General features: G+C 43.1%; 1 protein-coding gene across 1 annotated transcript in view; it reads right to left on the bottom strand.

The window, feature by feature from the left end:
- Positions 1-7,947: 7,947 nt before the first annotated feature.
- Positions 7,948-12,604, bottom strand: part of BIN3 (bridging integrator 3) — a 68,018-nt gene continuing 63,361 nt past the window's right edge. The window contains exon 9 of the mRNA XM_069766958.1: positions 7,948-11,732. Within this exon, the coding sequence (XP_069623059.1) occupies positions 11,586-11,732 (147 nt within the window). The 3' untranslated portion in view covers positions 7,948-11,585. The remainder of the gene's footprint in view (positions 11,733-12,604) is intronic.

The following is a 12,604-nucleotide window of genomic DNA, read 5'->3' as shown; positions in this document are numbered from 1 at the left end:
ATAATGAGAAAACGGGTCAAAGAAGCGGAAATGCGCATCTTCACCTTAGAAGACATGTCAACCCAATAAAACAGCGACTTGAAAATCTAGAAAAGAAGTAGACCTATGGCATCAAGAAATGTGACGATTTTAAGAAGAGGCTCTGTCGTATCAATATCAGAATAAGTGGATTAGCATTATAAGTGGATTAGCACAAAAATCATAGGGCCCAAACCCGGCAGATTTCATTGCGAAGTGATTCAAAGGAATGTTCCCCGATGCAAACTTCTCTTCGGCCTTCATGGTGGAAAGAGAACATTGTGTCCCAACCAGAAAGCCTCCTCCGGCAGCGGCTCCCAGACTATTACCGGCTAGAATGCTCAACTGAAAGGACCGGGGGATCTCACCCTACATGTTGCCAGAAGAAAAAGGGAAATCCGCTGTGAAAATGCTTCAATCTTTCTATTTCTGGATTTCTTGGCTGAACTCTACAGGACATGGGCCACATTTGTGCCAGTGGTTACCTGACTATTTCTTATTCGAAATGATGTGTTACATCCTTCCGTTACTCTCCTTCTATTCTCATTTAACAGCGTGATTATTCCCACACACTTAGGGCTATGTTATAACCACCTAATTGGTAGCATACCCCTGTTGAATCTAATCAGCTAAGATAGATGAAGGGTGGGACATAAAACCTTGAATAGCACATTTTGTCTCTGAATTACCTACGATTTGGCAGAACCGGACTTTAGACTGTACCCATGCTACACCTTTCATAAAAAACATATCTGTGCTATAACCATCTTCTAAGATGAATCCCATATAACATTCCCCACATTATCAGCAGAGGACAGACAATGGCTAGACTCCGATATTATCCTTCCAGAAGTAGAGAAGGCAACTGCAGATTCGGCTAAAGGCAAAGCACCCGGCCAGATGATATCCCAATAGAGGTCTATTCTAAATATGCAAAATGTCTGTGTGAATCTCTTCGGGATATGTTCCGAAATGCTTTTAATTCAGGGTCTCTCTCTGACTCAATGTATGACGCTACTATAGTAGTACATCTGAAGGCAGATAAAAACCATTAGACGGTGGACCATACAGACCCATATCACTACTTAACGTTGACTATAAGATATTGACCATAATATTGGCGAATCAATTTAATAAAATTATCCATGATGTAATACACTCAGATCAGTCGGTCTTCATGTCATATAAAAGACCTCAGACAATACATGATGAATGCAGATAATTACTCAGATTGGAGTAATCGGAAACAAAAATTGAGCCTTGGTTTAACTTGATGCAGCCAAAGCCTTTGACTCTGTAGAATGGAGATACTTAATAAAATCCGGACGCAGACCGAAACTCCGCAAGACTATGTAAGTGGATTACCCTAATCTATAAAAGCCCCAAGAGGTAATATACTTGTTAATGATCAGCACTCTCCCGATTTTAAACCATGAGGGGTCACCCGCCAGGGTTCTCCGCTATCGCCCCTGTTTATTTGCACTAGCTGTGGAGCCATTGGCTCAGTACATTAGGAAAGATATGGTGCATCATGGAGATTTGGACGAGAAGACAGAATTGTCCTATATGCCGATCTTGATGTTATACCCCCATCTACTGTTGTGAATGTGACACACACGGGTAAAAGGCGTAAGGAAGACCTATTACAGGCAAAAGTCACAATCCACACCCTACTGGTCTCTGTACAGACTAGACAATCCCTAGCCGCAGAACAAAAAACACCACCTTGGATCTGAATCCCTCCACCAGCGGCTGTTAGTGGCACATGTGAGCTGTTGAAATCAGCTGACATGTGCCAGAAAGTTGCGGGCTCCGTGCTGGAACCCACATCAAAAGGGGGAGATCCGACATGCTTTGTTCTTGCACGGCGTATGTGTTCAAGGGCTTAAGCAAGTTGATGAAATGATCTCTAAAAGGCCTAAAGTTAAAAGATCACACATGGCTTCTTGTGTCACTGTAGCTTGGCTTTCTATGAATGGTAAGAATGAAAGCTATTAAAAAGGAATAACTGTCCCCTCTATCTATTATACAACTCCTTCCCTTTTTTCCTAGCACCTTCCCGAGAGGGAATCCTATGGGATCTAAAGGGTTTCTTATAAACGGGAAGTATGGGGAGGGGTCAGAAACTCTTCCTACCTGCTGCCTTTTCTAATAAGTCATCTAGCATAGACCCCAAATTGGGAAACTCCCTGGCATGAGATGGAGAGTTAGTGGGTCTAAGATGGAAAGTGTCCCTTATAATTTTTTAGCCAGAAGCAGTCTTGCAGAATTAGATAAGGCACAAACTCCCAGACATTTAATCTGACTGCCTCAATGGAGGTATGGGCTAAATAACGTGCCTTGTTCTCAATAGTGGGCAAAGTAGACAATAACTGTTCTCGGAGTCATTTGTTTTGGATCTGGCCCTTCATCTGACCTAATCGCACAAAAGGGACCTGGCCACACGTAACTGTATTTTTAGGTTTAAAAGCAGAAGCCACAGATTTTTGAAAAAAAAAAAAAAAGGAATCTTTAGATGTACCCAAGTCATAGAATCGTAGAATGGTAGAGTTGGAAGGGACCTCCTGGGTCATCGTGTCCAACCCCCTGCTCAATGCAGGATTCACTAAATCATCCCAGACAGATGTCTGCCCAGCCTCTGTATGAAGACTTCCATTGAAGGAGAACTCACCACCTCTCGTGGCAGCCTGTTCCACTCATTGATCACCCTCACTGTCAAAAAGTTCTTTCTAATATCTAATCTATATCTTCTCCCTTTCAGTTTCATTCCTTCTCGTGTTTCCATGTGCAAATGAGAATAAAGATGATCCCTCTGCAATGTGACAGCCCTTGAGATATTTGTACACAGCTATTAAGTCATCGAGGGGAAGCCCTGATATCTTATATAGTTTGGAAGTCTGCAATATTAATTATTGCCTGTTTTTCCCACATTTCACAAAGTTCTTCATCAAAGGGGTACTTACATTTATGCCCACTAGAAATATATGACCTATCAGTTGTTTTTCCCTTCTGATAAGGAGCAAGATGCTTTTTTTTTGAGTATAGGTACTGTGTATGTCGGTGTTCCTCCATGTATCTTCCACTGGGAAGCACTGATGGTCATTTTCACCTTCAGCTGAAGATGTATAAATACTATGTAGTTTCCCCATCTACAAGACATCGTTGTCCTCAAAACTAAACAGATTTAGAGGAATTAGGTTCCTTAGGATCATGCAACTTCCTCTCAATTTTTTTTTATAAGAGCTTAGAGAGACACATTCTACACAGAAAAGAAAATACTATTTACATTTCATGAGAAAACCTATCTTACCAGTGTTTCTCACAAAATTAGAATATCAAAAAGTTAATTTTTCAGTTCTTCAATACACAAAGTGAAACTCATATTATATACAGTAATTACAGACAGTGATCTATTTCATGTATTTATTTCTGCTAATGTTGATGATTATGGCTTACAGCCAATGAAAACCCAAAAGTCATTATCTCAGTAAATTAGAATACTTTATAACTCCAGCTTGAAAAATTATTTTAAAATCCAAAATGTTGTCCTACTGAAATGTATGTTCAGTAAATTCACTCAATACTTGGTCGGAGCTCCTTTAGCATCAATTACTGCATCAATGCGGTGTGGCATGGAGGCGATCAGCCTGTGGCACTGCTGAGGGGTTATGGAAGCCCAGGTTGCTTTGATAGCAGCCTGCAGCTCATCTACATTGTTGAGTCTGGTGTCTCATCTTCCTCTTGACAATACTCCATAGATTCTCTGTAGGGTTAAGGTCAGGCGAGTTTTCTGGCCAATCAAGCACAGTGATACTGGTGATTGTAAACCAGGTGTTGGTATTTTTGGCAGTGTGGACAGGTGCCAAGTTCTGCTGGAAAATGAAACTTCCATCTCCAAAAAGCTTATCAGCAGAGGGAAGCATGAAGTGCTCTAAAATTTCCTGGTAGACGGCTGCGTTGACTTTGGTGTTGATAAAACACAGTGGGCCTACACCAGCAGATGACATGGCTCCCCAAACCATCACTGATTGTGGAAACTTCACACTAGACCTCCAGCAGCTTGGATTGTGGCCTCTCCACTCTTCCTCCAGACTCTGGGACCTTGATTTCCAAATGAAATGCAAAATGTACTTTCATCTGAAAACAACACCTTGGACAACTGAGCAACAGTCCGGACCTTTTTCTCCTTGGCCCAGGTAAGACGCTTCTGGTGTTGTCTATTGGTCATGAGTGGCCTGACACAAGGAATGTGACACTTGTAGCCCATGTCCTGGATACGTCTGTGTGTGGTGAAGCAATGACTCCAGCAGCAGTCCACTCCTTGTGAATCTCCCCCAAATTTTTGAATGGCCTTTTCTTAATCCTTTCAAGGCTGCGGTTATCCTGGTTGCTTGTGCACCTTTCTCTACCAAACTTTTTCCTTCCACTCAACTTTCCATTAATATGCTTGGATACAGCACTGTGTGAACAACCAGTTTCTTTAGCAATGACCTTTTGTGGCTTACCCTCCTTGTGGAGTGTGTCAATGACTGCCTTCTGGGCATCTGTCAGGTCAGCAGTCTTCCCCATGATTGTGGAGCCTACTGAGACAGACTAAGGGACCTTTTTAAACGCGTAGGAAGCCTTTGCAGGTGTTTTTTGTTAATTATTCTAATTTACTGAGATAATGATTTTTGTGTTTTTATTGGCTGTAAGCCATAATCATCAACAGTAACAGAAATAAACACGTGAAATAGATCACTCTGTTTGTAATGACTATATAATATGAGTTTCACTTTTTGTATTGAAGAACTGAAATAAGTGAACTTTTTGATGTTATTCTAATTTTGTGAGAAGCACCTGTAGAAACTACCATGCTGGGAGCAGGGCTGTTTTTTTTTTTTGTAGGGTCACTCTTCGGTGTGGAAGGTCCACTATTACTAAAGTGCTACGGTTGGCTTGCCAAACTGCAGTGTCAGTCAAATATTGCGCAACTGAGGAACAAGTGCGTCTCCGACCGAAGGTCATCACATGACCCTGCGCACTACCTGCTTCCATCCCCATATGCAACATCCAGTCTTGCGGTTCCAGACAGTGGCGGCCAGGAATGAGTATCCAATGTGTCCATCCCTTTTCTCCAGGCAGCTATCATTGCAGCACCCCCCACAGGAGAAGCAAAGCATTACATTGACATTATTACAATGAATGGGCTTTCTTTAAAGAGGATCTTCCTTGTTGTCCCGAATCTGCGCCGCTCTAGTCCCGAGATATGGCCGCCCACATCTTACATGTAACCAACAGCCATTGTGGTCCTCAAATCTTCTCTGTGGACATTTTCTTGAGGACCAAACCGAGGTGACTAACGAGACTACTTTTACTTATAAAGGAAGAGGAGGCCATGTCTCAGGAACAATGACAAATTCAGAGCAACGACAACCACACCAGGAAGAAAAACAATGACATATTTCAGACAAGTGAAAGGTTTTCTTTATGCCACAGAGGCTGCAACACCATTAACAAGAGGCACCACTGACCGAACACCAAGAAGACCAAGGAGATCTCCAGACTAGTCAGGGACAAAGTATGAGACCACGGCTCACCCAGATCGGGCGCATCCTCTTATAAGTCCTACCGGAACGTCAGCGCACAATAACCTAAAATAAATGGGGCTTTTAAATCAAAAATACATTAAAAACCTGCCAAAAAAACCCCAAAGGCTGGAGATAACCACCATAGGCCGACGCGTTTTGGACCGTTATGCTCCTTACTCATAGCCTACGTTTTAGAAAATGCACATACACCTAGGAAGGTAAGATCTTGCCCTCCAAGACGTGTGTGTATCTGCTTCTTCACTTCTGTAAACAATGGGCTATGCCTAAGGACCAGAACGGTCAGAAACGTGTTGCCCAAGACCGATTTCTGCTCTTTTGCATCTATTTTAGTACATGCTTTTAATACACTAATGTATATATAATAAAGATCCTACTTATTGTATGGAATCATCTCCAGGAGTTGGAATTCACTGGTAAAGTATTCTCCAGCCTGCAATGTACTTTGATACATAGAGGCTGTAGAAACCAAATGAAGAACATTTTTCATGAAAGCAAATGGCAAAAAAAAGATATATACTGCATATTTTTTTTTTTTAGCGACAAATGCATATATCGAAGTTAAAAAAATGCCCCCAAAAGTGTCTATCTATAATAAAATATAAATGATGTACAAAAAGGCGGATTCATCGCAGCTATTTCACCCCGGAGGCTCTCTCGATGATTCAACGCTTTGTACTCCATTAAGACTGGCGTAGCGTGAGTGCGTGTTACGTTAGTCTTGATGCTTTTATATAAAAGATGAAGCATCCTTGGTACACGGTGTTTGGTGTTTTTTTGGGTTTTCTATAGGTCTTATAAATGAATATCCATATGGGGGATGTTTTTCTCTACCAATACTGAACACAAACCTTCCAGAAAAGAGCCGACATCACATCCCGATCCTTCCATCTGACAAGGAGATTTCTCAGATAGCATTTGCTAATCTTTAGATGACCAGTTTTGTCCCGATGGATCCCACTGTTACCCCAGTACGCCCTCTACTTGGACATGCAGGGTATTCAGAGCTGTCCGTCCCCATGGCCAAGACCAATGTTGGTAACCAAGTGCATTTAAGGGGAAATCTGTCAAGTTTTTGCTATGTGATCTGAGAGCAGCAAGATGTAGGGGTAGAGACCCTGATTCCCGGGATGTGTCACTTAGTGGGCTACATGTTGCAGTTTTAATAAAAACCAGCGTTTTGATAGCAGGAGATTATCACTACAGGACTGGGTGTCTGGTGCCTGGAAGTCCTCCTGCCCTGTGTAACCCCGCCCACACTCAGAAGGCTGCCAATCAGTGGCATGGACGGGGTTATACAAAGCTCAGCATTCAGAGCACTGCTAGATCCAGAGCAGAGAAAACAGGGATTTTAATTAAACTATAACAAGAAGCTCAGTAAGTGATACATTGCTGGAATCAGGGTCCCTATCCCTACATCATGATGATGTCAGATAACTTATCAAAAACCTGATGGCAGATTCCTTGCAAATACTGATACAGAACTTGGGTCATAAAGAGAGTCAAAAGTAAAACATATTTTGGTATTTTTATTAAAATAGAGACTTATAAGGCTCAGGCGCACGGTATTAAAAGACAGTATTTCAGTGTACAGATTAAGACATAGAATAAAATAACTATACGTGCATTAGTGGAGAATAAGCCCTGAGCCCGAATCCCAAGGATCGCCCATACTGGATCTCCACATACCGTAATCAGCTTCTGCTACAATCTCTGGTGTCAGCCGCCTGCAGACTCCTATGTGATGGAGCCAAGTAACAGTCTATGTGGCAAATATCGTGAGAACAGAGCCCAGTCCACAATGCAGACAGCGCAGGGCGTAATCAGTAATGTTACCAAGGAGCGTCTGCACCAGAAGTCCCAGCCTGTCAGCAGCGTCTGAGCTCTGTCCCCTGTCAAATGGCTGACCAAAATAATAGCTGTGCAGAGGACCGCTGCCAATATAAAAGGGATCGCTTGAGAAAAATAAAAAGGCTCATCTCCCCCCACCCCAAAAAAAAAAAAAAAAAAAAAAAAAAGCACCATCCTTGTCCATGGGCTGTGTCTGGCATTGCAGTTTTATCCCTTGCACTTGCATGGGACTCCCATGTAATACCAGCCACGGCCTATGTACAGAAGTGGCGCTGTTCTGCAGACCCTTTATACTAATCTCAAACAATCCCTTTATTGGAGCATTTTAGAGGAACCAGATTTTATTCCTGGTTTCCGGCATCTTCCAGTTTTAAAAATGAAATTGCTGAACGGAATTTTTTCACATGACGGAATGACTGTGCAGATGTGATAAATAAATAGCTGTACCCACGGATGATCAGCTGTATAAAATTACGAGCTCTGCTACATGTGTGTATCTACAAGGTCATTTTTATTATTGTAGTTGGACTTTTTTTTTTTCTTTTTACCTTAAAAAGTTAAAACGATCGTATTTTATGAAAGTTTCTGCAGTGTCCACAGGAGGGCGACAGAGGAGAATATCCCAGTGCAGCGTTAGCATAGATACTGGGTGGTGATAATGGACGGAGAGTGATGAATGACTGCATACATATATATAACTTTAGGAAATGGACCGGAAGGCGAGGTAGCATATACGAGTATATGGGTCACTCTGTACACTCACAGAGCGTAGCAGAATCTTACAAACCCAATGATCTGGAACATCTGAACTAAAAGATTCAACTTTTTAATTTCCTTTTGTTTGTGTGAACTTCTGCTTGCCGCCAACTGAAAAAGGGATTTTATCACCTTGCTTCTTTCTTTCGGAGCGCACTGCTCCCCTACCTTCCTGCTTGCGGTGTGCTCCTGAAGATTGACAGCACAGACCAGCGACCACTGCTCCAAACTGTGCGCGCTGCAACTGTGCAGCATCAGAGAAGAACAGAGACCCCGAGGCTGGACGGATCCAGCGACTGCTTCTAGACTGCAGGGTCCTCGACAAAGAGTAGTGAACTAGAATTAAAAACCTCTCAGGTCTTGAGAACAGAGAAGACTTATACTAAGGGGCAAGTTGCAGTCGCTCGTTTTTTTCCCAGCTCTGTGCAATTTTACCCATTTAACAAGATGAGACAGAATCTACAACTATCTGGTGGATAAATGGATGTATCTATCCAGCAATTTCCTGCTGTCATGTTGGGGTTTGCAATCTAAAGAGATGTGACCGCTGCAGCCAATCAGTGGCCTCAAGTCACATATACAAGCATCACCACTAAGGCAAGTGATTGTCTGCAGCGAAGACATGTCATCACCCTAAGAAAAAGATCTTACAGTGACCACCTATCATGGTGCGAGCGTCGGTGGAGTGAATATGTACAGTGGCATGTAAAAGTTTAGGCACCCCTGATTAAAATTACGGTTATTGTGAACACTTAAGCAAGTTGAAGATAACAAGATCTCTAAAAGGCCTAAAGTTAAAGATGACACATTATATTATATGACATTTTTGTCATATTTTTTAAATGACAAAAAGGAAAATGGGCCGATGCAAATGTTTGGGCACCCTTGGAGCTTTGTGTGCTCAGATAACTTTGACCAAGGTTTCAGACCTTAATTAGCCTGTTAGGGTTACGGCTTGTTCAGGGTCATAGTTGGGAAAGGCCAGGTGATGCAGATTTCCAAGCTTCATAAAAACCCAGCCTCCTCTAACCTTGTGCCAAAAAACAGCAGCTATGGGGTCTTCTAAGCAGATGCCTAGCACTCTGAAAATGGTGCAGGCCCACAAAGCAAGAGAAGGCTATAAGAAGATACAGTAGCAAAGTGTTTTGAAGTTGCCCTTTCCTCAGTTCGAAATGTAATTAAGAAATGGCAGATAACAGAACAGTGGAGGTGAAGATAAGGTCTGGTAGACCAAGCAAAATTTCATTTAAGGTACCGTTACACTAAACGACTTACCAATGATCACGACCAGCGATACGACCTGGCCGTGATCGTTGGTAAGTCGTTGTGTGGTCGCTGGGGAGCTGTCACACAGACAGCTCTCCAGCGACCAACGATGCCGAGGTCCCGGTGTAACCAGGGTAAACATCGGGTTACTAAGCGCAGGGCCACGCTTAGTAACCCGATATTTACCCTGGTTACCATTGTAAAAGTAAAAAAAAAAAAAAAAACACTACATACTTACTACACTACATACTTACTGTGAACACATCGCTGGATCGGCGTCACACACGCCGATCCAGCGATGACAGCGGGTGATCAGCGACCAAAAAAAGGTCCTGATCATTCCCCAACGACCAACGATCTCCCATCAGGGGCCTGATCGTTGGTCGGGGTCATACATAACGAGATCGCGTGACGTTGCAACGATATCGTTAACGAAATCGTTATGTGTGAAGGTACCTTTAGAGCAGCTCGTAGGATTGATAGAGAGGCAAATCAGAACTCCCGCTTCACTGCAAAAGACAATCAGTAAGATTAAGCAGACTCTGGAATTGTGGTGCATCACTACTATTCAGAGACAGCTGCACCAATATGGCCTTCATCAGAAGAAAACCTCTCTTGCGTCCTCACCATAAAATTCAACATCAGTAGTATGAAAAAGAACATCTAAACAAGTCTGATGCATTTTGGAAACAAGTCCTGTGGACCGACAAGGTTAAAATAGAACTCTTTGCCCACAATGATCATTGGTATGTGAGGAGAAAAAAGGGAACAGAATTTCAGGAAAAGAACATCTCGCATGGAGGTGGATCAATCAAGTTTCGGGGTTGTGTACAGCCAATGGCACGGGGAGCATTTCACGGGTAGAGGGAAGAATGGATTCAATGATATTTCAACAAATTATTGATGGAAACATAACATCTGTAAAATAAAAAGCTGAAGTTAAAAAGAGGATGGCTTCTACAAATGGATAATGATTCTAAACACATCAGAATCCACAAAAGACGACCTCCAAAAGGCGCAAGTTGAAGGTTTTACAATGGCCCTCACAGTCCCCTGATCTGAAGATCATTGTAAACCTGAGGCTAGATTTCTAAATTGCAGAGGACGCAAGACGAACACTAAGGAATATCACAGAATGAGAAGAGTTTTCAAAGGAAGAATCGAAGAAAAATCCCTCAAACAAGAATTGAAAGACTCTTGTCTGGCTACAAAAAGCATTTACAAGCTGTGATACTTGCAAAAAACGGGCGTTCTACCAGGTACTAACCATGCAGGATGCCCAAAACTTTGAATTGGCCCATTTTCCTTTTTGTAATTTTTAAAATATAAAAGATGAAAATGTTTTTGTTTTGTGTTATTTTTGCCTAAAATACAAAGGAAATGTGTCATCTTTAACTTTAGTCCTGTAAGAGATCATTTCATCTTCCAACTTGCTGAACTTCACAATAACAGTAATTTTGACCAGGGGTGCCCAAACTTTTACATGTGAAATACATTTTTTCTTCCCTGCAAGTGGTTATATATGCCCCTATAACAAGACGCTTTTAAGAATGGATGGAACATGACAAAATGTGTAGTAGGGGTGAGTTTACCACCTCTCAAGGCCTAAAATGCCTGTCGCCTAGTGATAATTATTTCCTGCAGGGTCCAAATGTATTGAAGCAACCAGAGTGGCATCTGAGAAATAACATGGTGCTTCGGTTCACCCATGTAAGCGTGAGCAAACAGTAATGGACAATGCAGGCGTGACGTTAGCGCACCAGTTATAGCTTTCTAGGAGACTAGTTATATAGCGGGAAGAACGGACCATATTATGTGCAGCCGGAAAAGAAAAAAAAAGAAAAGAACTCGGCCGACGGAAGGCTAAAATGTGAGAATGTCTGACGATGATTTTTTACAAAAGCACCTTATAGAGAATTCTGTCCAGGATGCCCCGCGTGCTTTTATCAAGCAATTAGAGGGTCCAAGCGGGAAGCCATGGGGGGTACTTGAGGACAGGGTAATCAGTAGTGCAGGCTCCAGTCTGTCCTATTCTGGATGCAGTGGTGCAGACATCCCCTGATGTTCTGTGTAACCCTAGCCTCGGCCCTTAGGTGCCATCTGCCATCAGTCATCGGCCACGATGGATAAGGCGCGCAGCTCGGCTAGTTTTGCCTCGTTTTCCTTCTCTCTGTCGGCGTCTGACAGCGGCACTTCATCCACCTGCAGAGCCAGCTCTCCAAACACCCGAGACATCTCGGTGTAGTACACCACCTGGGGAGAGAGGACATGAGCTGGATTAGAAGAAAGCCGGCCAAACAACTTCCCATGGCGGCCAGTAGAATGGAAATAAGCCGTGGCCATAACGTTCCTCTGCAATAGAAAAAGGATCCAACACGCCCAGTAGCGTAGATATCAGTGGGGGGCACAGGTGGTGGTCACCCCGGGCACAATCACAGGCGGACCCACCTGAAGCAACGACCACGCTTATCAGTATCGGTATGTATAGCAAACCAATACAGGTAATCTCTGTGGTGGAGCAGGGAGCCATGGTCTCCCTGCTCCGTCACTCTCTGTTCTGTAGGCCTGTGGCCCACAAAATGCACAGGACGTCAGAGTCCCCATACATGTGGCCTGATGACGTCACCGCACTGCTCCTCCAACATCGGGCCACTCAAAGTGCTAGCTGAACTCGGGGTAAGGAGAGTTTGTACATATACTGTATGTATTTTCTTCAATTTTCTGGTGCATTATTACTGTACGTGGGGGGGGGGGGGGGGGGAGGGGTGCGCTCAGAGACCATCATTACTGCATGTAGCGGGCCTCGGCCCATTATTGTACGTGGGGGGAATAAGTGGCCATTAATACTGTACGTGAAGGAGGATCAGTGGCCATTACTATTGTATGTGGGGGTCTCAGGGACCATTATTACTGTATGTGGGGGTCTCAGGGACCATTATTACTGTATGTGGGGGTCTCAGGGACCATTATTACTGTATGTGGACTGAGGGGCCATTATTACTTTTGCTGAAGCACTCAAAGCGTTATTAATTGCTAAGGAAGCACTAAGGGAATATTATTAGTTTATTAGTTTTTAGGGGCAATCAGAGGGCAACTTTAAATGTAAAGTGGGCACTTAAGATACA

The sequence above is a fragment of the Ranitomeya imitator genome, chromosome 4 (assembly GCF_032444005.1).
Source record: "Ranitomeya imitator isolate aRanImi1 chromosome 4, aRanImi1.pri, whole genome shotgun sequence".
Taxonomy (NCBI): Eukaryota; Metazoa; Chordata; class Amphibia; order Anura; family Dendrobatidae; genus Ranitomeya; species Ranitomeya imitator.
Note: the sequence above shows the minus strand (reverse complement) of the source record. Positions and strands in the feature narration are given on the sequence as shown.